This window comes from Gopherus flavomarginatus, chromosome 6, assembly GCF_025201925.1.
Source record: "Gopherus flavomarginatus isolate rGopFla2 chromosome 6, rGopFla2.mat.asm, whole genome shotgun sequence".
Taxonomy (NCBI): domain Eukaryota; kingdom Metazoa; phylum Chordata; order Testudines; family Testudinidae; genus Gopherus; species Gopherus flavomarginatus.
Genome location: NC_066622.1, coordinates 118209175 through 118227441, shown reverse-complemented (window position 1 = coordinate 118227441; position 18267 = coordinate 118209175). Strand labels below are relative to the sequence as shown.

Sequence of the window (18267 nt, the reverse complement as noted above, 5' to 3'; positions counted from 1 at the left end):
CAAGCAGGTCTTCTTCCCTGCGGTTTGCAGGGTGGTTCGGGGAACGCGAGAGCAAACCGCGGCGAAGCTGGTCTCCTTCCCCGGTTTGCTCTCGCGTTCCCCGAACCCTCGAGCAAGCAGGTCTCCTTCCCTGCGGTTTGCAGGGGGGTTCGGGGAACGCGAGAGCAAACCGCGGCGAAGCTGGTCTCCTTCCCCGGTTTGCTCTCGCGTTTCCCGAACCCCCGTGCAAGCAGGTCTCCTTCCCTGCGGTTTGCAGGGGGGTTCGGGGAACGCGAGAGCAAACCGCGGCGAAGCTGGTCTCCTTCCCCGGTTTGCTCTCGCGTTCCCCGAACCCCCCTTGAAGCCGCCCAACAGCGCTGCAGTGTGGCCACATCTAACACCACTTGCAGCGCTGGTTGCTGTAAGTGTTGCCACTCTGCAGCGGTGGCCCTATACAGCTGTACTAATACAGCTGTAACAACCAGCGCTGCAAAATTGTAGATGTAGACATACCCTTTGTCTCCCCTTTCAAGCAGAAAAAGGAACTAAAGTCTTTCAGGGTACCAGCTGGTGTTTGGATAATAGAGATGGAATTTAAACTAGACCAAGAAATTTCAAAGATAGGTGAGAAACAAAGTTTCTCCCTTTATTGTACTTAACGTTTTGTTGCGCAAAATATGTGTAGTATCATGCTTCTCCTGAAATCTTTCCCATACATGAAGAAAGAGTCGGGGGAGGGGGAGGAAGGCAGGATTAACATCAGTTTTCCCTCAAATTTCCCTCAAATTTCATGTTTTAAAAAGAAGCTTTGCTGACACCCACTGCACCATGTGTCTGAACTGGGGTCTGCCTTCCTAAACGGGAATGAGTCTCTGGCCTGAACATTGTAGATCTTTGTCTGCTTCAAAGCCCCCTGAACTGGTGAAGCAGAAGCCTTCGGTGTCAGGAACAGGATCTTTGGCTCCAAAGAGTGGTGCATTCTGTCTGGTACCAGGGCTACTCCAGCATCAAGGAAACAGCCTCATCAGAAGAGTTGAAGGATGTCTTGGCACTAACAGTGTGGAAGATTTCAACAGTTCCTTATTTCAGGCAGAAATTGGACAGTACAGTTTCCTCAGAACCAGGGAAGCCTCTACTCTTTGGCTCTTGTTGATTCTGAGCTAATACTAGGGTTGTAAGGATTCAGTACAAACCAAAAAAGTCACATTTGTGGCTCTGGCTCCAGCCCCAGCTGTGGGGGCAGGCGCGCAGTCCCGGCTCCGGCTCTAGCCCCTGGTTCAGCAGTTGACAACTGAAGCTGAAGAAGTCACTGAGGTTCCAGTCAAGTCACAGAATCTGTGACTGCCGTGAGCTCTGTAACTAATTCATATTCTTAAGGATTAGATTTAAGATTTACTTATTTTATTTTTTGTGTTTATAGTGGGCTCATTTCAAAAGGATAAACATTCCAGTCAATCAGGAATGATTCCTGGATCCTGGCAGTATAAAATGAAACTCCAGCTGATTCTGAAGTCATCGAAGGCTTATTATGTTCTATCTGATGCTGCTATGAGTCTTCAGAAATATGGAAGAGCATTACGATACATTAAATTAGCTTTACAGTGCCATGGTAAGTAATTGGAATATTTTCTCCTTAAACAGTGCACATAGTCAAACAATGGCAAATACTTCTGTCACACATTGAAAAAGTCTGTGGCGTCTGAGGACTGAATTTGGCGCACAAATCCCATGCTTTTAACAAATATATTATAGTAAAGAACTGGCTTGGGCGGGTTGGACACAAGGAAGCCTTTTAATTTGGATCATAGGTTTCTTCTGTCTCATTCCCTTTGTCCCCATTACAAAATGATCAGAGGGGCAGGACTCAGCATATAGATGGCAGAACTCAGTGTACAGACTGGGACTTGAAGTCTGGTGCCTGGAATGTGTGGAAAAGCTAGAATAGCACCTTTATTCATTATACTTGGCTTGAGCTGTTCTTATACATTCCTCATTTTCAGAAGTGCTACATTCACTCAGAAACTTTTAAGTAGATACCCATAGAGTGGAGTGCATCCCGAGCTAATACTGAGACTTTGAGTAGAATGACGAATATTCTGATTCTGTTTCCTGTTTATAACACTGAGTTTGAATAATCAGAAAATATAATGGTTTTAAAGTGAAATTCTATTCAGTTTATTAAAAAAAGTGCACTGAGATTTGCCGTATTCATTATCTTTCAATGAATTGTGATCAAGCTCTATTTGTTAGTAGAAATATGTGAGGGGAATAGTTTCTAATTGTCATCCCTAGAAAATCAGTCTAAGAACTGAAAGTCAAACTCTTCTTCCTGTTCATACATCATCATTAGTAATAAAAATTTGTGCATGCCAAATCCTATTGTCTTCAATGGTTTTACACAGTTACAACTGAGAGAAGGTTTAGAACTTGCATTTGTAGCTTAGTTAACAGTTCTGTATGAGCAGGGATCGAATTTAGTCCATCTTCCTTATCTGTATTTGCTGTGCAGTGTTAACAGGGATAAAAAGTAGTATCTGACTCGGACTACATACAGGGGTCAGACCTGTTGTGTAAAATGTCACCAGTCTTATATGGTCACTCTTCTACGAATAGTTAAATTTGGATTCTACATGTCTCAAGTCTCTTAGTGCTTAATTTTGCTTTGTTGGGTTTTTCCCCCCTACCAGATACTTACTGCTGCCTCTGCACCAATATGCCTGCTGAAGTGCTACTGTTTCTTTGTCAATGTTTAACCCTTTGTGGTGATATCCAGCTAATGCTTGCCCAGAATGCAAATAACAGAGCTGCGTATCTTGAAGAACATAACTACCAAACAAAAGAAGATCATGAAATATTGCACAGTCTTCATAGAGACTCCAGCTGCCAAGGTATTACATCAAAATAATAATATATTTGGCTGAATTAGTGTGGTCCTTTCAGCCAATACTTATCCCACAGTGTTTCCTCGGATTTTGGCAAAACAGTATAGTATATCACTTCTAGGGGTGGGAGAACCTTTTGGTGCTTTGGTGCTATTTCTTTCTTGTCAAAAAAAAAGCTGAAAATAGAAATTAAAATAGCTTTTTAGGAATATGACTTTTCTGGAGCGTGTATGATAAAATCATTTTAAATATATCTAGAGTTAGTTTTTGTTTGTTTGTTTGTTTTTAATTCTTGACATCTTTCAAGTAATGGCCAAATTCTGCCTTTCTTTAGACTCCGTGGAACCCCTTTGAGTTGTGCCCAAAAATCACTCATTTTGTCAAACTTTTACTACTACATTTTTTTCATAGTCCCTAAAATAAATAAAATTTGTTTAGAAAAATTTTATAATTGACATGCAGTTTTTGCTGTTTGTTTTTTCCAGTATTTGCGTGGGCCACTGACTTGTCTACAGACTTGGAATGTCAGCTTTTGGTTAGCTGCAAATGCTATGAGGCAGCTAATGAAATCTTGCTTTTTAGTAACTTAAAAAAACAAAATCCAGAGCAGCATACACAAGTCCTGAAGAGGATGGGTAACGTCAGAAATGAAATTGGAGTATTTTACATGAACCAGGCTGCTGCAGTGCAGACTGAGAGAGTGGGCAAGTATTTTTTTTTTTCCACTTGTTACATACACTGTTCTATTCAAAGGTTTACGTCAATGAAGCGGTGTAACAGTGATTATCATTTTCAGCAACAGTGTTTGAAAGATGCCTCCTGAACTCTTTGTTTCAGGAATAAAGGGAATTTCAAAGAACTTCTTTGAAACAGATACTCTCTCCTGTAGTTAATGGTATATTAGTGCTTCCATTATAAGCAGTGTTTTTCAGGGTACTCTGACTTACATGTGAACACCTTAGTCTGTACTAAAATATGGAATATAAGACTCTGGAGAATCTTTATAGTAGTTGTAATTCTCTGGAAAAAATCAGAGAATATTAGCACAATTCATTTCACAAAAATGCCCCCAAAATGTCAGGCTGTTATTGTAGGATATTATTGCCAAATTTCTGATTTGATAATTACTTTTCTGTCCTTTCTTTTTCTTTAACAGAATAGTAGTTAGCTGAAATTGAACCTTAATGTTAAACTTTGAGCAATTGATTATTAAAATAATGTACTCATGGTTACTTCGTAGCGTAGTATCTGAGTTACTTTTATCTACTTACTACTTCTTTCCTACTGTAAGTATCTTTGAGGTAATTGAGTAAATTAATTGTCTTTTTAATGATGGTCTTTGTCTTACCAGCTCTCTGTTACCTTTCAGTGGTTTTTGACTTAATGTTATCAGAAGGCATTGACCGTTTTCAGCAATATAGTTCAGGGTACTGTTTGTTGGCTTATTCAAAATTTCAACCTCTTTACAACACTAACCACAAAGCATACATCATCACTAGTTATCAAAAGATAATGGATTAAGTTTTACTGTGCTCTGGCCAAGACTGAGCACTCTTGGTGAATTATTAAGTATTCAGTCTTGACTTATATGCTTTTCTGGAATTTAACACTATATAGAAACATGAGAACAATAACTTAATATAGATGTTGATGGTTTAAAAATCTTTAAGAAGCTTGAATGAAATTGTAAGACCTCTTTTTTTTTTCCCTTTGATCTAGTGAGCAAAAGTGTATCTACAGCAGAGCAGCAACTGTGGAAGAAAAGCTTCTCTTGCTTTGAAGAAGGGATTCATAATTTTGAGTCAATTGATGATGCAACCAATTCTGCCCTTCTTTTATGTAACACTGGAAGACTGATGCGAATTTGTGCTCAAGCACATTGTGCTGCTGGAGGAGATTTCAAGCGAGAATTTTCCCCAGAAGAGGCCCTTTACTATAATAAGGTAAAAGGCCTGTTGATCAGATCGCAGTTCCTCGCTTAAAAGAATGGGCCTTGCTATTTTGCAGTGATTTTTCCCACTAAGCATATGCATAAAATACATTTCTCTGGATGGATCACTTGCTATAGTTCAGCATTTTCAAACTAATCTTTATTGTGGGCAGTGGCTAGGGGCCATGGTCAATTGGGCATGCCCTGATCTGCTCTGCCTACCTGGCTCTTCTGCCAGGGAGAGGGGTTTGGATGCAGGGGGCTTCTCCTGGCAGGAGGGGTGGGCAGAGTGGAGCAAGCCCATGCCCCGATCCCACCTCCCCGTGGCAGGAGTGCTGAGGTGTGTGGGGGGACTGCGAGGAGGAATGGGGAGGGGCCCCCACTTGCTCTGGCCCAGGGACCCACAAATCCATAATCTGCCTCTGATTGTGGGTTTTTTTTTTTACCTTTGGATTTAGACACACTGATTTCTAAGCACTTTGAAATGGCAGAAATGTTATGATTATTTCAAGTAAAGTTTAAATGTAGAAACTTAATTAATATGAAATCAGTATGCAAAATTACAAAATATTTTTAAACTGTACAGGAAAATACCAAGAATAAACATAACTTTGTAAAGGAAGAGCTGGCTATGAAAAATAACAGTTATGTGTTTTGTCAGTTCCCAAAACTGAAGTTGATGGTAGATCTTCCCCCCCTCCCACCTTCCCCCACCAAGTAGGCAATTGCTCTCACAAATGCACACTTAATTTGTGAGTGCAATTTCTGTGAAGCAATATGCTGATTTCAATATGTGCGCACAATCACTTACACATAGCTATTTACATGTGTAATTACATATCCAAATTAAGCATGAAGTGGCACGTTCAAGTTTAGAAAATCAGACCCTTAGTATTTTGATTTAGTAGTACTTATTCCAGATCTGATCATCTTTAAAAAGATTGCTGTTACCTTGCTTACCTTATGATATACAGTAACTCCTCACTTAACGTTGTAGTTATGTTCCTGAAAAATGTGACTTTAAGCGAAACGATGTTAAGTGATCCAATTTCCCCATAAGAATTAATGTAAAGGGGGAAGGAGGGGGTTGGTTCCAGGGAAATTTTTTTTCACCAGACAAAAAACTATATAGTATATAGATGTACACACAGTATACATTTTAAACAAACAATTTAATACTGTTCACAGCTATGATGATTGTGAAGCTTGGTTGAGGGCGTGAAGTTAGAGGGTGGAAGACGGAGGGACATTTCCCAGGGAATGCCTTGCTGCTAAATGAAGAACTAGCACTTGGCTGAGCCCTCAAGGGTTAACACGTTGTTAATGTAGCCTCTCTCACAAGGCAGCACGAACATGAGGGAGGGGAGACAGCGTAGCAGACAGAGACAGACACACCTTGTGTGTGTGTGGGGGAGAGAGAGAGAGAGAGGGGCATACTGCCCCTTTAAGTAAGCTGACCCACTCTTAAGTGCATTGTCTTTTTAAGTGGATCAGGAAGTTGAGACAGCAGCTGCTGCCCCAAACTCTGTCTCTCTCTCTCTCTCCCTCTGTGACCCCTCCCTGCTCTATATGGAGAAGGGGTAAGCAGGGTGCAGGAGCAAGGGGGAGGGGAAGACCCTGACATTAGTGCCCTCCCCTTCCACCACTGCACAGCAAGCAGGAGTGTGAGAGCAGCTCCAAGGCAGAGGGCAGGAGCAGCACATGGCAGTGGGGGGAGGGACAGCTAAACTGCCTGCAATTGCTAGCCTGCTGGGCAGCTGCAGCACAGGGAACTTAGGGGAGCGGGGAGCTGATGGGGGGCTGCTGGTCCACCCTGGTTACAAGCCTCCACCAGCTAGCTGCAACGGGCTTCTCTTCCTGCAAGCAGTGGACAAAGCACGCAGCTGCCAAAGGACGTTATAAGGGAGCATTGCACAACTTTAAATGAGCATGTTCCCTAATTGATCAGCAACATAACAACGAAACATTGTTAACCAGGACGACCCTAAGTGAGGAGTTACTATACACATAATTTATCAGAGGTAAATAATTTTGAAATTTCTCAACATATGTATTTCTGTTTGTCCCAAGCCTATAATGTCTCTTGTGCAGTGTTTTTGAATGGTTACATATGGCAGTAATATTGGGACTTGGAAAGTGGTATTTAACATACAACCTTAAACTAACATTAAACTCTTTTTTAAAAAACAAAAAAAACAACTTTTTTGTCTCTTAGGAACCATATAATTTTATATTTTAAACATTCAAAATTGAGTTTTCAGATTAGCTATAAAACTGTCCTTAATGGAGTTTAGTGCCTCAGTTAAAGGAGAGCAAAAATTGTGAATATATCTGATGGAAATACTATAACCAATGAACTTAAAGATTACCCTTGTTATAGTTAAATATTGTCCTTTTTAGATTTTGCATCATTCATTTAATGATTGGACAGATCACTAAGCTACTAGGAGAAGTTGGGGACATTCACTCTTCTCCATCTCATTGCTGACTGATTGGTAAAGGTCTCAGAAGAAAATAACATACATTTAAGTAGCACTTTTAATTCAGAAGGATTCTCAGGGCTTCCTAAAGTACGTAGAAGACCACTGATACACTGTTAAAGTAGAATTTGACAGCACTTTTTAAGATAGAGGGATCTTTTTGACCTGAACACTGGGACCAAACCCCCCAGCTCTTACGAATAATGCTATGGAATCTTTAGTATCTGTATAAACAAGATCTCAGTGTGTTAGGTCTTGGGCAGAAATCCTCCTGACCCTCAGCGGGCTCAAAATACCCAAATTGGACAGTTCATTTGTGCAGGAAAAAGAATTGGATAGCCTTTGCAGTCTCCTGTACATGGAGCTTGGCTCTGCAGCAGTGTCTTTGCAGTATCATGTTGGAGGTAGGCTTGTGTGTGGACAGGGAAGCTGGATGGACCATGGCTAGGGAGTGTCTAAAGTACACCACATTTCTCATGTTTGTGGGGGCTAGCTGCTTATTGTATAATGTACTCTGCTTCCAGGATTGGGTGGATTCTGTCCCTGCTCTTGTGTAGCTCCCTTGTACCAAGCCCTCCCTTCTACACAAGAGATAAGGATTTCATCCTTATTGCTTAATTTTGCTTCTATTTTCATACCTACACACTATAATGTAAACATAATTTGTGTTGTATATTTTTAGTCTGAATTAAACTCCAATTTTGTATTTGCATGGTATTGCCAGTTCTTAGATGTAGGAGATGCATGATTTAAATAGATTACAAAAGTGATTCTGAGGAAAATGCTAAGAAAATGTCCAGATGAGTTGTGAAATGCTTCCATATTAAAATGAGTAGAGGATACTGGATTGTTACCACTTACTGTGCTATAAATCTGTGTCAATAACTACTGCTTTACTACACATTTATTATATTCTATAGGCTATTGATTACTATCTGAGGGCTTTAAGATCACTGGGCAAAAGAGAGATGCATCCAGCTGTTTGGGATTCTGTGAACTGGGAACTGTCCACTACCTATTTCACTATGGCAACTTTGCAGCAGGATTATGCACCATTATCTAGAAAGGCTCAGGAACAGGTAATGAAAGAGGATTTATAACAACATCCACTGAAACAAACATGCTTCAGTTTTTTTGTTTTTGTTGTGTTGTGTGTTTTGTTTTTTTAAGAACAAGCAGAACAGTGGAGAACTCCTGCTCTGAGCCAAAGTGCGTACATAATTTGCAAATCTTTATAGGATAAAAACTGTTGCGTAGCAGCTAACAGAATATGGCACATTATAACCATTTACGGTGTACTCTTCTTAATGTCATATCTCTTTTTTTTTCTTTTGTAGAAACTAAAATATAAACTGCTGTGTAAACATCTACAACCTGTTCTTTCATATTGGGTCTTCATTATTTCAAAGTAAATGTTTTGACACTGAATCATGATATCTTGTTTTTGTAGATAGAGAAGGAAGTTAGTGAGGCCATGATGAAATCTTTGAAATACTGTGATATTGATACAGAGTCTGCACGACAACCTCTCTGCCAGTATCGGGCTGCAACTATTCATCACAGACTGGCTTCCATGTATCATAGTTGCTTGAGAAACCAGGTAATAGTCCAGAATTTTGAGATTTTTTTCTTGTGTGATGTAATTTATGCTCTGTATCTTCTTAGCATATGCGCAACATGTCTCAGATGGCACGCGACCAGGATTCATCATCAAATTTGGTCCACTCACTAGCTTCCCCGGCTTGGGCTGGGTATTGACAAGGAGTGCGATGTGTATGTGTGGTATATATAAAAATATAAATACAGTGTATGTACATTTATACTCCTGTTTATCTGAAACTTTATTATCTGAACACTTGCATTATTGAATCCCTTCCTTGTTCCACATGTATCTCATTCTGGGGCACAAAGAAGGGATTTGGATAATGCGGCATTTCAGATAATAGAGCAGAAACTCCTGGCCAGGATCGTGAGGAGGATGATGAGCCTGGCCATGAGGGAGGCTCCCCTTCTGCTGAATTGCACTCTGCAGCCCCTGTCACGGGAGTGTCAGCAGGGGCATGACAGCAGAGCTATAGAAGGCTTCCTATCTTGCCACAGCCGACACTGCTGACACAAGATGTGGTAGGGGGAAGCTGTGGTCTTGGAAGGGAGAGCAGAGTCCTGGTCAGGGTAGGGGGACTCGGTTTTGCCCCACATCTGGTGAATGTAGGGATCTCGTATCAGTGACAGTCCAGGTATCCCTCTGCAGCCATGCTGTTATGGAAGTGAGTGAGTGAGCTGGGTAGAGCAGAAAATCCAGGGTAAGACTGCGAGGAGGAGGAGGAGTCCCCGGTTACAGGGGAGGCCGCCTCGCTGCTGTCACTGTGTTTGCATACTGCCTAATACAGTGAGGCCGAACCTGAACATGGCCTCTGGCATTACCACAATATAAATGTTTAATAAAGCACATTCTGTTCTCTTTGAAGACTGGCAGTTTCTTCGCCTTCCTTGGCATTCATCTGAATTTTTTTTTGCTGAAGGTCGGTATTCATAGCTGTGGGTTATTTTCTTATAAAGAAATGGTGGTTTAAAAAGTGCTTGTTGCTTTCTAAATTTTGCTTTTGCACACACATTACACTGTTTTACATATGGATTCAAATTGTGGTTACATAAGGCAGTAGATTCAGAGATTAATTTAGGATTGTACACACATCTTCAGTGAACATAAAATATATATATATATATAAAATTATAATATTGAACATGGGAATGTCTGTATACTTTTGGTTTGACGTTTTCTCAAAGAAGTTAAATGTCATGACTCATTTCAGTTTTTCAATATTATATAAACAAAAGTCAAAAACACTTCATTATATGAAAACAACAACAATGCGGAGTTGTAGGCTTGAAACATTCTGCAGTCAGAAGCATGCAGAGTTGCAGGCTACTAGTCCAGGTCTGTTTGGCCACGCAGCATTCTGTAGCTGAAGACCAACTCTGGTGTAGTGGATAGACCGAGCCTATTGCTCAGTTTTGAATGGATGTATCCAAAGTTTGAAAAGATTTGTCCTCAACTTGCTGAACGTGCTGGACACTAATGAAATGGCACCACTAATGCTTTGGAGTCAGTTGGATTATCAGCATTCTTCAGATTTTTCCACCTTTTTTACAGCTGAAAATTTTCCTTGAGAATGGATGAGAACATTTATTTTTGGATTTGGAGCTTCTGCTTTAATTGCAAATAAAGGGAGAACATTGTGATTTTTAGTTGAGCAGCCACTGCTTTGCAATTTCTTCTTGTTCATCTGAGCATTTTTTTCCTGTGTATTTTGGATGAAGGAGGACGGGCAGGATGTGTGCAGGAGTAATTGCCTCATTCAATCTCTTGTAATTTTGCTTTGTGTGGTGCAAGATCGTCCTTCATCAGTAAATCAAGTAATGTTTCACATACAACAGCAATTGTTGATATGTCTCTTTGGGATTTATCAAGTGCCAGAGCAGCTGGTTTCAATTGACTGAGTTCTTTTGCTTCTTGGTAAATTCCTTGATTATTAATTATACCGACCACTTTGTCTTCACATTCTGCCTTATAATCACTCGCAATCCTGAAATAATGCAGCCAGTTTTTAATGTGTTTCCAGGCATGTTGTTTGACTGTTCCATCATGTGTCACCAGGAATTTGGGGTTTTACAGATTCTTGGCCTTTTTTTAACTAGGCTCCAGGCTGCTGGTGATTACAATGCTTTTTGTAAATCTGCAACACTTACACCAAATGCTTTTGATGAAAGTCTTGTCAAGTAGATTTAGTCATTGTGATGCACATCAGAACATAACCCATATGTCATCATCTTGTTCCAAATTGCTTCCCATACTTTGCATCTTTTTCTGTGTCTGTCAAGTAGTTCTTAGCATCACAATCGTGCAGTTCATTTGCTAATGCCTTGGCTTCTCTTGTCAATGTCACACAGCACTTTCCAGTCTTATTGCTTCCACTATCAACCGCTGACACAGAGACAGCAGTATTCCCTATCTGCACAGTTAGCTATCACTAGGTCATTGTGCACATTACTCCAGCTATCTTGTAATCATGTAACTGCTTTTTCATGTATTGCATTGAGTGTTTCCACACTCAGTAACTGCATCTAACAGTTCATCTGCTACCTGCTTTCGATTGAGTGCTTTGTAGCCTGGCCTGAGACAGCTGATCATTCCTTGAAAAGTTGATTTGGTCAGCAACAGAAAAGGAACTACTACAGTGTGATAGAGTGCTGGGTGCTAGCAGATGAGCCAGCACTCTGATCCCTTTGGCACCTATTAATGTGGGGAGGCATGGGGGAGCTGAAGAATTAATTAGCACACCAGCTAAAAATTGATAAAAAGAGACAAGAAGGAAATGCTAACGGGGGAAGGGAGAGGAGAGGAACAGGGATAGCTGAACCTAGACTGATGGAAATCTCAGAGAAGTTGGATGTCTGCTCCTCTCAAACCCTGAGATAAGGGATTGAGATACAAAGGACACTGTAAATAGCATTGCTGCATAGAACTATAAAGGTGTTGGTGGACAGAACATAAACAAACTACATAACATTGCTACCAGCTGGCAGAGTCGGAGCAGGTTTCTGTCCTACCAGGAGCGACATGTTTCCTATTACATACAGCCATTTAAAAAAAAAAAAAAAAAAAAAAAGATTTTCAAAACCAAAACAAAAGAAACTTGAAAGAGTTTTTTGTTTCAAACATATCCATATGTGATTTAAAGAAGTGATAATTCATCCTCATTGTCTTTGGATGACCTGGATCTGGCTTTCTTTTGAGGTACTCAGCAATAGCAGTGTAGTTGTATTAGTACTTTCATCCTCAGTCTCATTCTGATACTTGCATACGTTTCAGCCAAAGTCAGTGGTTCTGGTGTCTTTATTCTTTCAACTGCATTTTGCCATAACGTTTCCTCATATTGTCTGCCTTTCTAGGCACTTTTTAGTTTCTGTATCTAAGACTCTCTTTGTCACCTGCATGAACTTTCTCAAAATAGCCATGAATTGGGTCAAGTAGTCGTCCATCTTTGCTCCTGTTGGAATATTCTGACGTGAGTCCTTACTGAGTTCAGGTGAAGCGGTTGTACTCCAGCCAGCTAGATCAAGAGACAGAGTACTAGACTGGACAGTTTATCTCAAACAGAAACTGAAATTTCTGAATCTGGGAATTCCCCTTCTTAATTTGCTAAACAAACATATGATTTTTCATTGCCGGACAAAAAAGGGGAATTCTCATATTCAGAAGGCTTTTGTTTGAGGTAACAGAGACAATAGCATGCAACTTTAGATTGATGCTGTTTTTGTTTTATTTCCTTTAATTGAAATTATAGACTATGTTCCTGCAAAACTATTATCAAATAGCTAATTATTTTTCAGTATTTTCATCTAGTATATTCTAAGAATAATAATTGTATTTTTCCTGGTTTTAATAGGTATTTACCAGCGCACTGTCTTAAACTAGCTTTCCTGGGAAATTGCCGACTGCATTTTTCTCCCCCTCACCCTCCCAAATTTCACAATTGTGGATTGAACTGAAGCGGGATTGTGGCTGTGCCCTGCCCCCATAGGCAGTTTTTTCACCACATCTGTTACATGAATGCCTGAACACTTTCTACATAATGTACTTCTGTTACAGGTTGGTGATGAGCATCTAAGGAAACAGCATCGAGTACTAGCTGAACTTCATTACAGTAAAGCAGTGAAGCTTTTTCAGCTCCTAAAGGATGCACCCTGTGAGCTCCTTCGTGTGCAGTTGGAAAGAGTAGCATTTTCAGAGTTTCAAATGGCAAGTAAGTTGTACTACAAATAAAGAATGTCTGGGAAATCTCAAAAAGGAGTAAAATTGTTACTGAGACAGGGTGGGTATGGTAATATCGTTTACTGGACCATCTGTTGGTGAAGGAGACAAACTTTCAAGTCCAGACCTGAAGAAGACGACTGGAAGCTTGAAAGTTTATCTCCTCCTCCAATGGAAGATGGTACAGTAAACAATATTCCTTAACCACCTTCTCTTTCTAATATCCTGGGACCAATATGGCCACAACTACCCTAAAATTGTTACTGTCTATTTCCCCATTTTCTTGAGAAAGGAATAATCTTCTACTGCTTTGGGACACAACCACACTCTGGGAAAGACCTATTTTAGTCCATTGCCCACTTGTGAAATTTTCAAACAAGCAACTTTTGTGCTTTTCTCCTGTGCTGTCCCCACTCATTTGGGAGGCACTCCCCATAAGTATTATCCACCTTTAAAATGCCTCTTTAGTAGTCTCCTCTTTCCACAATGCCTACCCCTTCCTCCACCCAACCCCCCCACATCCCTTGACAACAGCTAGGCTGCTAGAATGCTGAGACCACTGCCTGTCATGCTTACCAGTCTTTTTATATTTTGTACTTGTACTCCCCTATCTGTGTCCATCTGTCTCTTGTCTTATACTTTGGACTGTAAGCTCCTTCGTGCGGGGCTGTCTGTACTGTGTGTGTACAGCACCTGGTACTGTGGGACCCTGGTTCATGACACGGGTTCCTGGGCACACAGTAATACAAATAATAACACCTTTTGTAAGACACACTGAGATCCTTGCATGACAGTAGCTGTATTAGTCCAGAGCTCATGTCTTTCTAATTTTAGGTCAAAACAGTAGTGCTGGGAAATTAAAGACTCTATCTGGGGCTCTAGACATATTGATAAAGACCCAGTGTGCATTTCAGCTGATCAGAAAGGAGCTTTTAGCTGAATGTGAACAGGTAAGCAAAAGGACAAGTGGTCTGATTATCTGTTGCTTTGCACCTTGTGTAGTCACTTATATCTTTTCATTTGGGAATAAAATACTGGTTTTTAAATTGTAATTGAACTATTCTTTAAATGTTAAGTTATCACAGTTCATCTTCAGGTTGTTGTTAAATTCTCTTCATTGTGTCTGGATAAGCATGCATATATAGATATAGATGCCAGAAATACCCGTCTCTGAGTAGTTCTAATTGATGTGTTCCTTCTATAGCAGAGGTGGGCAAACTACGGCCCGCGGGCCACATCGGGCCTGTGGGACCATCCTGCCTGGCCCTTGAGCGCCTGCTGGGGAGGCTAGTCCTCAGCCCCTCCCCTGCTGTCCCCCTCTTCCCCCACAGCCATGCTGCCACGTGGGCAGTGCTCTGGGCAGTGTGGCTGCGTGCTCCTGCAGGGCAGTGCAGCATGGTAAGGGAGCTTGGGGTTGGGGGGGGAGGAATTGGATAAGGGGCAAGGGGTCCCGGGGGGCAGTCAGGGGACAGGGAGTGGGGGGGGGCTTGGATGGGGCAGAGATTTGGGGGGGGGGCAGTCAGAGGACATGGAATGGGGAGGAGGGGGATGGATAGGTGTGGGAGTCCCATGAGGCCTGTGCTGGGGTATGGATAGGGGTCAGGGGACAGGGAGATGGGGGGAGGGGTTGGATAGAGGGTGGGGTCCCAGGAGGGGGCAGTCAGGGGACTAGAAGCAGGGGGGCTGAATGGGTTGGGGCAGTCAGGGGATGGGAAGTGGGGGCCAGGCTGTTTGGGGAGGCACAGCCTTCCCTATCTGGCCCTTGGGCCAAAAAGTTTGCCCACTGCTGTTCTATAGGCACAAAGAGAAGGCACAAGTTAAACAATCTTATGTTTTGAGGCTAAATCCATTCTGGAATCCTGTCAAGTTCTGCCTTGTCAGACAGCACCAGAATAGTTGGAGAGCTAAGTAGAACTGAAGTTCTGCATGAAAATGTTGAGGACAAAAATAGTATACCCAAACCTCATTATATATTATTAGCATGATATATTGTAACTCGGGCACATGAATTCAAGTTTATAAGACAAGTTTTAATGTAATCCTAGTAACACTGGACCTAACGGTAGTTTTATTAAAGCTAATTGCCAAAATTTCAAAGAGAAATGTAGTTCTGAATCCTCCATAGTTCTGCAGAGATTGATTGGGACTGATGTATTTCTGCATAACGGGACATGATGCATCTTTCCTTTCCGGTAGTAGTTGTCATCTGTAGCACACTTATGGAACTTCTGAAGTCTCTGAGAGTTGCATATACACTTTTTTTGAACAAGTTTATATTTTTCCACCAAGATCCACCATGTTACTGAAGTGTTAAAAATTTTGAAGGTCATTTTCAGTTGAGCCCTATCACCGGGATCCTGATAGCTGAATAAGTAAATATTGCTGCATATGCTGAGATACATTTGTTGTTATCCAATGGCAATCTGAGCAACAGTTACCAAAATCCAGGCTTTCCCATTATTTTCATAACTAAATTTGATAGCGTACATAGAAGAGCTTCTTCAAAAAAGTCACAGCCAGCTTATGTAACTGGTGATGTAAGTTACTACCAAAACAATTTCATAAACAGCATGGAACAATGGCCTTGATATTAACATTGTATATTTTAACAAGGGAATTAAATTGAATTGTACTATTTGAACCTGATTTAAAAATACAATTTGCCAGCTGGATTAGGTGAAATACCTTTCTGTGTTTTAGATAAATGAGGATGTCAAAAGTAATGATGAGAAGACACCACCTGGCGACTCCTCTTCTAACCTTAATAAAGATGAAGTAATAAAACTCCTCAGTATATTTGAATCTCGATTGTCATTCCTCCTCCTCCAATCAATTAAATTGCTAACGTCAACAAAAAAGAAAATTGGGTAAGTCGAGACTTGTTAAGCTTTGGTAAGATGCATCCTGGATTATATGCACAGTAAATTTGCATCTATACATATTACACACATGCAAGAAAATGCAGTGTTTGTATATGTCATTTGTATCTTTTGGAAAGATAATTTGCGTGTGTAAATGATCAAGCTACATCTCAACTCTGACTTACTCCTCTGAGTATTTACGATTTTGTGATTTGTGTGAGGGAATGACCTAAAAAAAATTGTCTGCTCAGTGTGTGTGGGCAGCTTCTTGTATCTGCTGTTTCCAAAGAGTTGCCAAAGATTTTGAGAAGAGAAAATAAAAACAACCTATGAATGGTTGAAACAAAGAAAAATGATCAAAATTTTATATTGTCCCTGATAGATTAGAGAGAGGGAGTGTCTGTTTCACCATATTTCATAATGTCTATCTGCCCCTCATCCTGGGGTGTGTGCGCGCGTGCAGGGGAGGTGTACTTATGTACAGAGATCATCTATAACTTGCACAGCAATCACCTGTTGGCAAGTAGCCTAAAATCTCTCTGACTTTTGACATCATCTTTCTATAGTGATATATTGTGTGTGCCGCACGTTAGGTGGATGTGCTTTTCTTTGATATGTGGGGAGGGGGCTACCTTACATTTCCACTTATGACAGAACATTGCTAACAGACACTGGCAGATCCATTGCAAATGACTGAATTTTGCAGATGACGATGTAGTTTGAAGTATGACACGGTATGCTGAAGTCCCCACTACAGCTAAAAAAATATGGAGAGTGATGTTTTTATGTGCAAATTTGGGGCTAATGCTTAGCGAGGTTGAATTGTATATTTTCTAAAATAAGTATTGGAGTGGCAGCCTAAAGGATTCTTTTTTTGTGTAAAGCATTTTCCTTATGTTCTCAAACAGTATCTAACTGCTGAGATTTAATTCAAAACAAAAACATGGCCTTTTTCTTTCTTTTTTCTTCTTCTTGTGTTGACCTTAAAGTGTTCTCTAGAATAGAGTCATGGCAGTGTAATAATTGCTGACACCAGGATCACTCCTCTTGGATGTAATTATATTTAATCTTGCCTAGGGAGAGCCAGAAAATACATTCTATCCCATCAGCTGCAAATACGTGGTGACCTCATCAGCTGAGACTGTGTAGACACTACGGCAGCTTGTAGAGCATCAGAAATAGCATAAATAATAGCAAAAAATCACCTTTTTGAGTCATGTTTACAAAACCTGTTCTACCAGCTAGTTCCAGTCTTGTGTACATCGACAGAGGGTTTTTTTTCTTCTTTATTGTTGAATGCTGTATTAGCTGCACAGCTGGCATTAAGATCGAAGTACTGTTGTCTGTATTTTCACATTAGAATACAGTCTCTGGCCAGGGTTTAAGCTGCTGATGTACTACTATGTTGGATGCTGTGTGGCTAAATGCAATTTAGGGAAGCATCCATCCTCCTGTATACAAGGACCATAAAGCAGAGAGGGGGAGAGATGTGTGTGTATATATGGAAGGACAAAAGACTAGAAAAGAGCCTGACTCTTTCTATGTAGCAGCAGTAAGGTGCCTTTAATTTTTAAAAAAGCTTCCACAGGGTGGCAGTGTAAATATACGAAATGCCAAGGACCAGAGTATAATCGATCTTTTTAAACAAATTGACGTGCAGGGTAATTGACTAACACTAATAATTGTGTTTGGTTCCGTGCTATCATACTTCATAGCCTTGAAGAGGGTGTGATGTCAGAATAGAATATTTAGACTTTCTTTTCCCATCTACTGTTCTAATCACTAATATTCTGTTTAAATTGATAGACTCTATAAATGGTACACACATTTCAATTTAATTATGTTATAGTGTTTAATTTTTCAAGGTCTGCAAAATAAAAGCAGAATGCTTATGTTATACAAACTTAATACAGCTAATGTGCGTCATTCAAAAACTGTAGAAGTGCTTTGAGGGTAAGTTAAATTCCCTTTTCTCTCTAACCTTTTTACATGTAATGCGCAAATATTATATGCCCAGTTCATTTTCTGTCTATAGGGTGAGGGGGCAATGCTTACCCTTTCCCATGCCTCCACACCAATGGTTAGCTTGGTCAGAGTGGAAATTGAGTAATTGCTCTTCCCGATCCATGGTTATTGATGCACTCATTCAAGGAGAATGCATAAGGGAGTTTTTACCTCATCTTTGAAACTGCTCAAGCCACAAAAGTTACAATCTGGTTATAACCCTGCATAAAAGCAAAATGTCTTTAAAAATTAAGTGCTTAAACAGAACTGAATTTGGCTGTGTAAAATTTGTGAGCAGGGGAATAGTAATTCAAAA

General features: G+C 40.5%; 1 protein-coding gene across 4 annotated transcripts in view; it reads left to right on the top strand.

Annotated features, from left to right (window-relative positions):
* The window catches only part of EDRF1 (erythroid differentiation regulatory factor 1), a 52221-nt gene that overhangs the window by 31945 nt on the left and 2009 nt on the right, over positions 1 to 18267 (top strand). Inside the window, exons 16-25 of one of the 4 annotated variants that reach the window (XR_007775142.1) lie at positions 1400 to 1588; positions 2667 to 2867; positions 3347 to 3565; positions 4581 to 4804; positions 8192 to 8350; positions 8722 to 8871; positions 12925 to 13078; positions 13921 to 14036; positions 14291 to 14484; positions 15787 to 15871. Coding sequence is in view for 3 of the 4 variants with exons in the window: in XM_050959293.1 (XP_050815250.1) it covers positions 1400 to 1588; positions 2667 to 2867; positions 3347 to 3569; positions 4585 to 4804; positions 8192 to 8350; positions 8722 to 8871; positions 12925 to 13078; positions 13921 to 14036; positions 15787 to 15953 (1579 nt within the window). In the remaining variant the exon portion in view is untranslated. Of the gene's footprint in view, positions 1 to 1399; positions 1589 to 2666; positions 2868 to 3346; positions 3570 to 4580; positions 4805 to 8191; positions 8351 to 8721; positions 8872 to 12924; positions 13079 to 13920; positions 14037 to 14290; positions 14485 to 15786; positions 15954 to 18267 lie in introns of those variants that run through there. The other 3 variants (XM_050959293.1, XM_050959292.1, XM_050959294.1) reach the window with 3 other exon arrangements.